Consider the following 14,522-nt stretch of genomic DNA (forward strand, 5'->3'; position numbering starts at 1 on the left):
GAGAACAAGTATTTGATACACTGACAATTTTGCAGGTTTTCCTACTTACAAAGCATGTAGAGGTCTGTAATTTTTATCATAGGTACACTTCAACTGTGAGAGAAGGAATCTAAAACAAAAATCCAGAAAATCACATTGTATGATTTTTAAGTAATTAATTTGCATTTTATTGCATGACATAAGTATTTGATACATCAGAAAAGCAGAACTGAATATTTGGTACAGAAACCTTAGTTTGCAATTACAGAGATCATACGTTTCCTGTAGTTCTTGACCAGGTTTGCACACACTGCAGCAGGGATTTTGGCCCACTCCTCCATACAGACCTTCTCCAGATCCTTCAGGTTTCGGGGCTGTCGCTGGGCAATACGGACTTTCGGCTCCCTCCAAAGATTTTCTATTGGGTTCAGGTCTGGAGACTGGCTAGGCCACTCCAGGACCTTGAGATGCTTCTTACGGAGCCACTCCTTAGTTGCCCTGGCTGTGTGTTTCGGGTCGTTGTCATGCTGGAAGACCCAGCCACGACCCATCTTCAATGCTCTTACTGAGGGAAGGAGGTTGTTGGTCAAGATCTCGCGATACATGGCCCCATCCATCCTCCCCTCAATACGGTGCAGTCGTCCTGTCCCCTTTGCAGAAAAGCATCCCCAAAGAATGATGTTTCCACCTCCATGCTTCACGGTTGGGATGGTGTTCTTGGGGTTGTACTCATCCTTCTATTCCTCCAAACACGGCGAGTGGAGTTTAGAGCAAAAAGCTCTATTTTTGTCTCATCAGACCACATGACCTTCTCCCATTCCTCCTCTGGATCATCCAGATGGTCATTGGCAAACTTCAGACGGGCCTGGACATGCGCTGGCTTGAGCAGGGGGACCTTGCGTGCGCTGCAGGATTTTAATCCATGACGGCGTAGTGTGTTACTAATGGTTTTCTTTGAGACTGTGGTCCCAGCTCTCTTCAGGTCATTGACCAGGTCCTGCCGTGTAGTTCTGGGCTGATCCCTCACATTCCTCATGATCATTGATGCCCCACGAGGTGAGATCTTGCATGGAGCCCCAGACCGAGGGTGATTGACCGTCATCTTGAACTTCTTCCATTTTCTAATAATTGTGCCAACAGTTGTTGCCTTCTCACCAAGCTGCTTGGCTATTGTCCTGTAGCCCATCCCAGCCTTGTACAGGTCTACAATTTATCCCCGATGTCCTTACACAGCTCTCTGGTCTTGGCCATTGTGGAGAGGTTGGAGTCTGTTTGATTGAGTGTGTGGACAGGTGTCTTTTATACAGGTAACGAGTTCAAACAGATGCAGTTAATACAGGTAATGAGTAGAGAACAGGAGGGCTTCTTAAAGAAAAACTAACAGGTCTGTGAGAGCCGGAATTCTTACTGGTTGGTAGGTGATCAAATACTTATGTCATGCAATAAAATGCAAATTAATTACTTAAAAATCATACAATGTGATTTTCTGGATTTTTGTTTTAGATTCCGTCTCTCACAGTTGAAGTGTACCTATGATAAAAATGACAGACCTCTACATGCTTTGTAAGTAGGAAAACCTGCAAAATCGGCAGTGTATCAAATACTTGTTCTCCCCACTGTATATACAAAAGTATGTGGACAACCCTTCAAATGATTGGATTAGGCTATTTCAGCCACACCCGTTGCTGACAGGTATATAAAATCGAGCACACAGCCATGCAATCTCCATAGACTAATTTGGGTTTGGTTACATGCCGAATGCACAGTGCCAACAGTGAAGTTTGGTGGAGGAGGTATAATGGTCTAGGGCTGTTTTTCATGGTTCGGTCTAGGCCCCTTAGTTCCAGTTAAGGGAAATCTTAATCGTACAGCATACAATGACATTCTAGACAATTCTGTGCTTCCAACTTTGTGGCAACAGTTTGGGGAAGGCCCTTTCCTGTTTCAGCATTACAATGCCCTAGTGCGCAAAGCGAGGTCCATACAGAAATGGTTTGTCGAGATCAGTATGGAAGAACTTGACTGGCCTGCACAGAGCCCTGACCTCGACCCCATCGAACACCTTTGGGATGAATTGGAACGGCGACTGCGAGTCAGGCCTAATTGCCCAAAATCAGTGCCAGACCTCACTAATGCTCATGTGGCTGAATGGAAGCAAGTCCCCACAGCAATGTTCCAACATTGCATTCGGAAAGTATTCAGACCACTTGACTTTTTCCACATTTTGTTACGGTACAGCCTTATTTAAAAATGTATTTAAAAAAGTGTCTCAATCTACACACAATACCCCATAATGACAAAGGAAAAAAAATATATAAAAAAATATCCCTACTCAGCCCACTCCCAGACAGTCCTAGCTAAATTCTTGCTTGAGAAATTGCTCTTTGCTAAGATTTTTTTTTTTTTGTTGACCATTGTTAAAACAAAATCACAGTAAGGTACTTAATTGTTACCCTGAAATGATTTCATATTGAGATTGAAATCGCCGCATTGGACGTTTAACATTCACCTAAACCTCACACTGTTGAATTAAGAGAACTTTAAGAAACTGTTGAACCTGAATCAATGGGGTGCTCAATAACACATTCTGCAGTATTACTCCCACTACAGTCACTACTGCTCTACTTCAGTCACTACTATTGCCATCCTACAAATAGAACACTGATATAGAAAGGGCTATGGAAGGCACTCGAGTGATGTCATAAGGGCGATATACAAATCTTCCGTAGGCTGCTCAGGGAAAATGGAGTGTGTCTGACTCTAAAACGATCTGACAAGGGGGTTTATAAATGCTAATATTGAGACCTGTTTCTGTCCATCCTCTCACTGCAGAGTCGCAGTTGTCTCAAAGTCGTTTGAAGGGCAGACAGACAAGACTGAGGAATGGTATGGGACCCACTACAAACAGGAGCCCATCTCTGAGGAAGTCATCAAGGTGAGACTGAAATGATATATAATGATATAAAAAAAATATAAAAAAAGATCACTTTTACATAAGTATTCAGACCCTTTACTCGGTACTTTGTTGAGATTACAGCCTCGAGTATTCTTGGGTATGACACTACAAGCTTAGCACACCTGTATTTGGGGAGTTTCTCCCATTCCTCTCTGCAGATCCTCTCAAGCTCTGTCAGGTTTGATGGAGTGTTGCTGCACAGCTATTTGCAGATCTCTGCAGAGATGTTCGATCAGGTTCAAGTCCGGGCCCTGGCTGGGTCACTAAAGGACATTCAGAGACTTGTCGCCGAAGCCACTCCTGCATTGTCTTGGCCCCAGTCTGAGGTCCTGGGCACTCTGGAGCGGGTTTTCATTATGATCTCTCTGTACTTTGCTCCATTCATCTTTCCCTTGATCCTGACTTGTCTCCCAGTCCTTGCTGCTGAAAAACATCCCCACAGCATGATGCTGCCACCACCATTCTTCACCGTAGGGATGGTGCCAGGTTTCCTCCAGACGAGACGCTTGGCATTCAGGCCAAAGTGTTCAAATCTTGGTTTCATCATGGTCTGAGAGTCTTTAGGTACCTTTTGACAAACTCCAAGCAGGCTTTCATGTGCCTTTTATTGAGGAATGGCTTCTGTCTGGCCACTCTACCATGAAGGCCTGATGGTCTTTCTGGAAGGTTCTCCCAGCTCCACAGAGGAGCTCTAGAGCTCTGTCAGAGTGACCATCGGGTTCTTGGTCACCTCCCTGACCAAGGCCCTTCTCCTCCGATTGCTCAGTTTGGCCGGGCGGCCAGCTCTAGGAAGAGTCTTGGTGGTTCCAAACTTCTTCCATTTAAGAATGATGGAGACCTTCAATGCCACAAATGTTTTGATACCCTTCCCCAGATCTGTGCCTCAACACAATCCAGTCTCGGAGCTCTACGGACAATTCCTTCGACCTCATGGCTTGGTTTTTTCTCTGACATGCACTGTCATCTGTGGGACCTTATATAGACAGGTGTGTGAAATCGTGTCCAATCAATTGAATTTACCACAAGTGGACTCCAAGTTATAGAAACATCTCAAGGATGATCAATGGAAACAGAATGCGCCTGAGCTCAATTTCAAGTCTCATAGCAAAGATTCTGTATACTTATGTTGAGGTATTTGCAAACATTTCTAAACCTGTTTTTGCTTTGTCCTTATGGGGTATTGTGTGTAGATTGCTGAGGATCAGTTTCTTTAAATCAATATTAGAATAAGGCTGTAACGTAACAAAATGTGAAGAAAGTCAAAGGGTCTGAATACTTTCCGAGGGCACTCTTTCTAACAACAGTCTGGATGTTTTAAAAAAATAATCTGGATTGTTATTTTTTATTTTTTTAAGTATCAGCCTTGTTATCCAGATTTTCATGCCTTTCAGGAGTTTTTTTTAAATCAAAAAGGAGCTTATGTGGTGGTTATGGTAGGGGTTGTGGCAATGGGTGTGGTCGTCCCTTCGGCGCGGCTGAATTTTAAAGGTGTCATCTTGACAGTGTGGACACACTTTTGCATTTTTCCGCTAATTTCCTTTAATTCTACAGTTTGCCGTTGAGCTGAGATTTTGCAGTTTTAAAGCTAATTTCCTGCAATTTCATGAATTTTTCCCATGGCTAATGCTGTGTTCTTTTGTTCAAACATAATAACAAAATCAATACTGATAAATTCCAAAAACAATGAATTTTCAATTCTCCATGACTGTCTAGCTTTTATTTGTGATTGAGAAATAACAAAGATTATATTATAAAACAAATATAAAGGCCCATTGTCTCTTTACGTACTTTATATCTGGTTTTAGCCGTAAAGTTTACACTGAGTGTTTTTCCATCCTGGAATATGTATTAGATTTATATATATTTTTTTTTACACTGTTTGGACATGGGTGACCCGGAAAAATGCTTAGGTGGCCCGTCCAAGGATTTCAATGGCAGAAAAATCCCTGCCTTTATACCGCCCTTGTACCGTATCGCGGTAGACTGCATTACTTGCATAGCACACAGAGGGGCGCTATACTTTTTTTTATACCCCTAAAAGCCCAATGTGCTTCTTACCAAAATGCTAACAAAGTACTAGAGAATTCCTATAGTGGATTCTAGCTAAATGCTGAAGAACGCAAGCGAACAAACCAATTACAAAGACAGACAATCCAGCTCATTAAGTTAGTTATACAAGTATCTCAGAAGGCTACTCAGTCTGCTGGACATACAAAACAAATATTAGATATGAAATATTAGACATGCGCATAAAAAAATCTGATTCAGGAGAGAGTTAATGATTCAGGACAGATAATATTCTCTGCTGTTAAGAATCTATTGATCTTGCTAGCTAGCCACTTAGCTAAGTTAAACCAAATGCACAGTTGGAGAGTATGTAGCACATTTTAGACCAGGGATAATCAACTAGATTCAGCCGAGGGATGAGTTCATTCTTGAACGGATGGTCAGGGGGACGGGACATAGTTACAAATCATTTGTAGACTGGAAATTGACCGCAAGAAGCCCGAACAGTTAAAATATTTGACAAAAATATAATCATTTCAAACCTTGCTTATATTTGTATGAGATCACAAACTGTACATCTTTCTATTATACGTGGGAATACTTTGGAACAGATTTCCAAAATGTAAATAACTTGGAGCTGATTTGCTGGTGTTTCTAGTCTTATGTCCAAGAATTAATTAAAAAATTTTGCTGAACATTTAAGTAGTGAATTATATAACTTGATCAAGTCATTGTACAACAGTGAATCATGAAACTTGCTCCATTTGTGCTCTTTGTAAACAAAACGTGACTGGGTCAATCAGATGCTTCGGGCAAGCTTTATAAATCCATTTTGAATTCAATCACTTTTTGAATGCACCCCTTTTGATTTGAACGAAACCTTCAATACATTTTTTCCCCCATTGTAGAAGTTCTCAGAAAGTGACTTTTTGGACCAGAATGCCAAAACATTCAAGATATAAAATGTATAAAAGATTCTCAAAGTTGACCTGTATTTTGCACACTCCACCATACCATGAGACATCCGTGTCTTCATCACTGGTAAAGTTAAACGGTTGAGATATCATTTAAAAGCTTACAAACAGGGTTGTCAAACTATTATTAAATTTTTTTTACACCTTAAATGTAAATGATCAAAAATCTTGTCAAGTCAGATTTTTTTCTCATATCTGCATATGTTGTAGTTTAGACCCTATTCTACATCATCTGAGGTGTTTGTGTTGTACCTGACCATCAGTTGAGACACAACATGCTCTTGAATACAGGGTTGGTGTCATGTTTTGGCTGATAAATGTACTCAAATTGAAATTTCAACTTTCAAATGGTACCACAAAGATGGTTGAAGGTCTACACATCAGTGAATGTTGACATGAATGGGAATATGTTTTAAATTAGTGTCAATCCTCCATAGGAATCCTATAATATAGATAATAAAATAGACATGAACACCATCTTTGTGTTAGTAATTAGAAGTTAAAATGTACATTTCAATGGTATACCAGCTAAACTGAAGTTGTGTGAAGGGATAGGTCCATTATATTTCTATGATTTGAATTGACACCCACCCTGTATTCAAGAGCATGTTGTTTCTCAACCGATAGCGGGCATAACACAAAAACCTGTAAGCTTTTAATGATATCAAACTCAACCTAACTATATTTTCAGGTGATGAGGAGGTGGATGTCTCATGGTATAGTGGGGTATCCAAAATGGGTCAACTTTGAGTACCTTTATCACCTGAATGTTTTGGTATTCAGGTTAAAAAATATATAACTTTCTGACCACTTCTTCCATGGCCAGACATGTATGACATTTTTTTATTTAAATCAAAAGGGATGCTGTCAAAAAGTGATTCAATTATAATGGATTTACCCTATAATGTGACTGTTTAAATGAAGAACGCAATCTGCTTTCTTGTAACCTGTAGCTATTCACTTAAAAGTAGCTAAGTAAAAAAAGTTTTAATAAATGGTTTTGACAGTATTGTGATTCATGCCATGGGTATTTCAAAATCTGGTATACTGCCAAACCCTAGTGTGTAGTTGGTTGCCGCTGGACATAGTTGATCCTGTGTCATGTAGAATCTGCCATGGACAGTTCGTCTGAGTTGCATCATCTATAGTTTATTGGCTGTAGTTGGATAGATGTGTAGAAGCCTTTAGTCATGTATCAATACATTCCCTACCCAACCCATAACTTAGCAAGGAGGACTAGCTAAATTGCCTGTGTTTCAGAAATGGGGAAACGCTGACCTCAATGGCAAGTTCAAGCTGCCCATGAAGAACGAGTTCATTCCCACCAGCTTTGAGATCTACCCTCTGGAGAAGGACTCTCCCTCCGCTCCCACTCTAATCAAGGTAAGCCTCGCTCTGGATAAGAGCATCTGCTAATTGACTCAAATGTAAAATGGCGGGGTGTTGCGTTAACAAACTATTTTTACTTCGTTCACCAAGCAGCTAGACAGAACTGAAAGCGTTAGCTGCATGTTTCAAGTGTCTGAATTTGTTCATAAGCTTTCATATGATAATGAGGAAACGGGTGTCAGGATTGAGATGTGAAGTATTTAGTACTGTTGTTGTCAAGGTGTTCTGATCAGAGGATGTACGTGGTAACTACTGCTGACAGGTTGAAATCTCTTTTGAGCTATTAGCTTCAGTATTATAGTACATTGTTGACTGCGGTTCACAACCCAACAAAGTTCATAAGCAATTGTAGAGATTTAATCTACCTCCTTCAAAACGAGTATATGAAGATATCAGGCTGTAGTACTTTTTGCATGCCCTTTCTCCTCATTGGAATCTGTTGCTAATGTAATCATGCATTTTTTTCCCTTCTAGGACACCGCTATGAGCAAGGTGTGGTTCAAGCAGGATGACAAGTTTTTCCTACCAAAGGCATGCCTGAACTTTGAGTTCTTCAGGTTGGTAGACAAACCACAGCCCATGTTCAAGTTTATGAGAGGATGATGTGATACATCTTTTGTATTATTTTCCTCATACTCATACTATTGTAGTTATAGGACTCAAGTACTGCTATTTGAAATCGTATTAGGAAGGACCACATGGGAACTCACTTGTCCTGCTGATCCTTTCCCTTGAATTAATCAATCAATGTATAAGCAACATTCCTACTTTTTGTTTTTCAAGGACAGTGATTTGGAGAGATGTCTAGCTGTGTTGTAGCTAACAGTTGATTCATCACTGCCATTTTTTCCCTACAGCCCGTTTGCTTATGTGGACCCAATACATTGTAACATGGCCTATTTGTACCTGGAGCTCCTCAAGGACTCCCTCAACGAGTATGCATATGCAGCCGAGCTCGCCGGCTTGAGCTATGACCTCCAAAATACCATCTATGGGATGTATGTAAGTATCCAAATTTCCCATCGCCCTCACGCTGCCACGATCCCAAACCCATCATCGGTTCCTCCCTCGTGCATTCTCAACCTGGGCCTTCGTATCAGCCCTGGCTGCATCATCCTCTTCATCTTTCCTTTCTCCCTCCGTCGAAACCGCCTCGTCGGAAAACGCTAGACTTGACAGTTGTTTGTTTCCCATTCATGGTGGCACTGTTTGGGTATGAACTTAAATATCCATTTGGTACAGTCCTCTGTGAGACAGAGACAGACAGTATTTTTCTTTAAAAAAATTGTAGCTGTAGAATTACCTAGCATTTAGTGGCAAAGTACTCCATCCCTCCTTGGTGGACAGAAAAGCTGGTTGCGAGGCTGCATATACATACTCCTCTTAATCAATTTTCTCACCCTGCTCTGTCTTTTTGACAACGTTATCCCACCTCCCCTACCAAAAATGTTTATAAAATTTTTTTTTGTCACTACCTATACTCCGACCCCCTACACTGCAACATGACTTATCTGTTTCTCAGGTTATTGAAGGATGATTTAAGAGTATACATATGCAGCCAGCCTTGCCGGGCTGGTCTATGGCAGCCTCAGGGAAGAATGCTATCCTCGTAAGTTCAGCATCCGTCTGTCAGCACCCCTAACAGCTAGGGGAACGAGGGAGGGCCCATCTTTTAATTTTAACCTTTATTTAACTAGGCAAGTCCAGTTAAGAACAAATTCTTATTTACCCATCTTGAGGTTCTAAGTGTGGAAGACTGTCTTTTCCGTCTATCTACGTCATTTGTTTCTGTGTGTTAGTTTGTCTGTAGGAAGATGGGGAGGTCCTAGATGCCCCCTTCCTATGTTCTGTCCGTTTATGTAGCGACTTGTGGTTTCACTGCAAGGATGGCCAAATGTAGTCTTCAAGGAATGCCGTTTAAGTGATATGAAGTTGAAGATCAACTATGAATTTATCCAATACTTATCTGACAACAGGGTAAGTTCAACTGATCAGGTCTGGATTAAAATATGAACTATAATATCAGCAGACTGCCCGTCTTGGAGGACACGTTTAGCCCCGTTGATTTCACTGAATCACACCGAAAACACACCCCATCTAATACACCTAGATAGAACTTCATACATTCGCTCAAATGTAGTGTTAATTTATCTTTGGCATCGATTTTGAAATTCTCTGTGCGGTCAATGTCAGAACAGTATGTGTCTCCACAAGTCCTAAAGGAATAAAGCCGAAAACACTGCTTATCCTTTGAAAAATGTATAGGTACTGTAAATTCTGCTGACTCATGATTCCAATAGCAGGTTACAGACTGGAGCTGGCATTGTACGTATAGCTAATAGTGTTTGCAAGCTCCTTTGAATTTGTCCTGGAAAAACTTCATATCGCTTAGTATTGGAATTAGGTTTTGCTTCGTTTTTGTTTAATGGAGAATCGAGATGCCCAATGATGCTTGTCTTCTCTCTCACACACTCTGCTCCTTTTTAACTTTGGTTTGTGGTGGTTTGGTTTCACTCTTTAAATGGACCGCAAACATCCAAGCTAGGCCTACCTCTGTGAAACAGTGGCTTGTGTGCAGAAGGAAGCCTAGTACTAGTCATGAGGATATTTTGCCTGCTTGTTAAGTTATTTACCACTTATCTGATACCAAGGACATAAATAAGAGACTACCTAAGACTTAGATTATACATTTTAAAGGCTAATCCCTCGTGGGTTGATGCTACATACTTTGGAAATTATGCTTTGAATTCTCCAGTCCGGCCAATCACACATACCTAGCTAATTTTATGACGTTTTTTCCCCCATTATATTAAGGTTTTAAGAGCTTTACCAGTAATAGAGTTGCGTCGGTACAAACTAACTGGGGACTCATCAAGGGTAATGATGTTGGAAGAGATTTACAGTTAACTGGTGTCAGTATGTGTGTGTCAGCGAGAACGAGAAAGGGGAGGTAGAGGGTGATTGCGAGAGCGAAACACTGTAGCCTGAGGGTATTTCCGATTCATGAAGGGGCCCGAATGTTTGGATGATATTGCAGAGCTTCATATAACCTTGACTGGGCTCTGCCTATGCACGGTGTGGTTGGTTTGGTAAATTTACACGCATACACACACTACTCACTGCATCACTTATTGTTAGTTGGTCACAGAACTCGATGAATAAGGGGTAATGCATTTGCAGTTGATGGTAATCAGCAATGCTTGCTTTGTAGAGTTGAGTAGTTGGCTACAGACCCATAATATGTCCATTGCAGTGGCAGCAATGCAGGGTTGGCATCCTGTGCTAACGGGCTAGTGTGATGTCACAGTCATTAGCGTGGATGCTAGCGCGGTCAGTGAAAGTCACAGCAGAGGAACCTTCGTGGCCCAGCCTGCCTCCCTCTGCTGTGTGTGGGTGACGGGTCATTTCACAGACTGTACTCAGGACTCAGCCAGCACTCCGTGTCCTCTTTGACAAGTAGTGGTTGACATTACGCTGAGTGGAGTCATTGTCCTAGAGGAAGGGCCAGGGCAGGAGGAGAGTTTTGGGGAGGTTGGTCTAAAACACTACTTCCTTTAGTTTCCCTAACCGATGGGGCTGTTTATTCATCTGCACACATTTTACTGTTCTTTCCTACAGGCTCTATGCCACATCAAGATATGCTCACCTTTTTTTCTCTCGCGCTCTTCCTTCCATCTGCTTCCCACAGCTCTCAGTGAAGGGCTACAATGACAAGCAGCACATCCTGCTGAAGAAGATCATTGAAAAGATGGCCGCGTTTGAGATTGATGAGAAACGCTTTGACATCATCAAGGAAGCGGTAAGTTGAGCCCCGCCGCCCAGTTTAAAACTACTCAGGCTATGAAATCAGAACGGATCGAAGCTGATGTTGGTTTTTGACTGTTTGATTCTGATATTGTGTTTGACCCCATGGCGCACACAAACTACCCTTGTATTGTGTTTGGCCCCTGATATGATTGGGCTGAACGTTGACCCCTTTATTGCCCTTTGACCGCTCCTCCAGTATATGAGGTCACTGAACAACTTCAGGGCGGAGCAACCCCATCAGCATGCCATGTACTACCTACGTCTGCTGATGACAGAGGTGGCCTGGACCAAAGACGAGCTCAAGGAGGCTCTGGACGGTGAGCCGTTCTCTCTCTATCTCCACACCACACACCCACCCACACACACACGGGAACGCGTACATACTCTTCTCTTCCTATCTCTCCTCCACTCTCATTTGAATGCTGAGCCAGTTTGAGCTCATCCATGAGCTGCAGTCATTTCTCTGCAGTGAAAATCTCACCGTAGGAAGAGGAGCAGATGTACTGTCTGTACGTTCAGTACATTATGCGTTCGCAATGTCCTGTGTAACACTTCAGGCCGTGTTCACCTTGGGGAAAAGACTGCATTTCTGTCTTGTTTTCATTATTACCTCAAACTTGTCCCTATTTCACCTGCCTAGTGCTAGGGCTGTGACAATATCAGTATCGCAATATTTTTTTCCATGTCAAAAATAAAAACACGAAGCAGACCAAACTCTTTGTTTCTTGAAAAAAAACCTGCCCTAGGTAAAATATTGTGTGTGATGGATGGCTTGGAAAATAAATCATTGTGACTCTGGGTGACAAAATAACTGGTCACTTTAATAATGTTTACATACTGTTTTACAGTTTTACTGTATTGTAGCCAAGTCCATCCTACTCAACTATTGCTGTACATATACTATTCTATCCATGTATTCTTCAGATATACTATATATTCAATCCACATACTGTCCATGGTGTCTATACATCACATACAGTACCAGTCAAAAGTTAGGACAGACCTACTCTTCAAGGGTTTTTCTTTAGTTTGACTATTTTCTACATTGTAGAATAATAATGAAGACATCGCAACTATGAAATAACACATATGGAATCATGTAGTAACCAAAAGAGAGTTAAACAAATCAAAATATATTTTATATTCTTGAAAGTAGCCACCCTTGATGACAGCTTTGCACACTCTTGGCATTCTCTCAACCAGCTTCATGAGGAATTATTTTGCAAAACAGTCTTGAAGGAGTTCCCACATATGCTGAGCACTTGTTGGCTGATTTTCCTTCACTCTGCGGTCCAACTCATCTCAAACCATCTCAATTGGGTTAAGGTCAGGTGATTGTGGAGGCCAGGTCATCTGATGCAGCACTCCATCACTCTCCTTGGTCAAATAGCCCTTACACAGCCTGGCGGTGTGTTGGGTCATTGTCCTGTTGAAAAACAAATGACAGTCCCACCAAGCGCAAACCAGATTATTTCTCTTTTGCCAAGATCATCCATCAAGTTGAGGGAGCGTGCAATTGGCATGCTGACTGCAGGAATGCCCACCAGAGCTGTTGCCAGAGAATTGAATGTTCATTTCTCTACCATAGAATTTGGTAGAGAATTTGGCAGTACGTCCAACCGGCCTCACAAACGCAGACCACGTGTAACCACACCAGACCAGGACCTCCATATCTGGCTTCTTCACCTGCGGGATTGTCTGAGACCAGCCACCTGGACAGCTGATGAAACTGAGGATTATTTCTGTCTGTAAGAAAGCCCTTTTGTGGGGGAAAACTCTCAGCCGTTCTGATTGGCTGGGCCTGGCTCCCCAGTGGGTGGGCCTATGCGCCCCTGCCCAGTCATGTGAAATCCATAGATTAGGGCCTAAAGCATTTATTTCAATTGACTGATTTCCTTATATGAACAATAACTCTGTAAATTATTGCATGTTGCGTTCATATTTTTGTTCAGTGTACATGTATTTATATTCTGGACTTGCCTATTATTTCTATATTTCGTAATTACATTTTTTTACTTTTTAAATTTGTGTGTGTTAGGTATTACTGCACTGTTGGAGCTAGGAACACAAGCACTTCGCTACACCCACAATAACATCTGCTAAACATGTGTATGCGACAAATAAAATCTGATGTTTGTTTCTAACATTAGGGCTGTTTTCCTAAAGAAGTTAAATCCGCGTAGTGTTTACTAACAAGTATCGCGATACTGGTATCTTCCCAGCTCTACCTAGTGCCTATGTTTTTAGTTAGTGTCCTTGTTGTCCTTCTCTGGGTCTCCAGACTTTCACAGATCCCTGTACCTGGTTTTTAGACCAGCTACTGCTGTGTGTGACCCCTTCCCTACTATCCTCCCACCCTTCCCCAGTCACTCTTCCCTGGCTGCTCATCCACCACCTCTCACCACTATCTGAATGAATCTGGGTCAGACACCTACGCGAAGAGGAAAGTGTGTTGTTTTTGTGTCTGCATGTCTCCACGTTTGGGTGAGTGTGTACTTACATTTCTGCTCGCGCTAGCTCTGTGATTGATTCCTCCAGTCTGAATCTGTCTTCCAGATGTCACTCTCCCCCGCCTCAAGGCCTTCATACCTCAACTATTGTCACGGTTACACATCGAGACCCTTCTCCATGGCAACATCACCAAGGAGGTGAGTTTGAAGTTACCTTCCAGTGGACAGACTTCGTTTGTAAATGGCAGCCACACACACACACAGCAAGACGTTTGATGTATGGAATGTGGATATGTTCTATAATTGCTTATACGGTTAGCCTCTCCTCTCCCATATAGGTTTTAAGTGGAATGCTTTTATCTGTCCACTAGCAGTGTCACAGAAGGTGAACACACTGTCGAGGCCTGATAAGATCCTCCGATCAAATGACACTTTATAAAAGATCCCAGCCACCGACGAACAGTCTCCCTTATGTCTGGTAATGATGCCCAGTAGAGGGATGTCACAGTCTAGTGGAGAGGGAATTGGATGCACCAGCGGGGGCAATGGTCCATTTCATCACCATAGAGACTCACCGTGCACTGCAGGACTCCTATTACCTTAGATAGAGCTTTTACTGCGTGGACAGAATATTATAGCAGTGTTCCGATTCAGTCGAAGGACCTATAGATATGTATCTGCTATGGAAAGGAGGTATCTTGACACATTTAAAAGGTGGATTACAACACCGATTTGTCATTTGCACCTCTCACTTTGATCTCTCGATCTCTCTTTTCTCCAGTCTGCTCTAGACATGATGCAGATGGTCGAGGACACGCTTATGAATCAAGCCCACACCAAGCCCCTCCTACCAAGCCAGTTGATTCGCTACAGGGAGGTGCAGGTGCCAGATGGTAGGCCAAGTGCACTGCCCATCACTCCCTTCACCCTCATGTAACTTCCAGTCATGCCTGTCCCCAT

General features: G+C 42.2%; 1 protein-coding gene across 1 annotated transcript in view; it reads left to right on the plus strand.

The window, feature by feature from the left end:
• LOC139562701 (insulin-degrading enzyme) overlaps window positions 1-14,522 on the plus strand; it is a 42,734-nt gene that overhangs the window by 17,050 nt on the left and 11,162 nt on the right. Inside the window, exons 12-19 of the mRNA XM_071380636.1 lie at window positions 2,812-2,914; window positions 7,177-7,299; window positions 7,780-7,862; window positions 8,163-8,307; window positions 10,994-11,104; window positions 11,309-11,429; window positions 13,669-13,760; window positions 14,344-14,455. Coding sequence (XP_071236737.1) covers window positions 2,812-2,914; window positions 7,177-7,299; window positions 7,780-7,862; window positions 8,163-8,307; window positions 10,994-11,104; window positions 11,309-11,429; window positions 13,669-13,760; window positions 14,344-14,455 — 890 coding nt within the window. The remainder of the gene's footprint in view (window positions 1-2,811; window positions 2,915-7,176; window positions 7,300-7,779; window positions 7,863-8,162; window positions 8,308-10,993; window positions 11,105-11,308; window positions 11,430-13,668; window positions 13,761-14,343; window positions 14,456-14,522) is intronic.

Source organism: Salvelinus alpinus, chromosome 32 (genome assembly GCF_045679555.1).
Source record: "Salvelinus alpinus chromosome 32, SLU_Salpinus.1, whole genome shotgun sequence".
Classification (NCBI taxonomy): domain Eukaryota; kingdom Metazoa; phylum Chordata; class Actinopteri; order Salmoniformes; family Salmonidae; genus Salvelinus; species Salvelinus alpinus.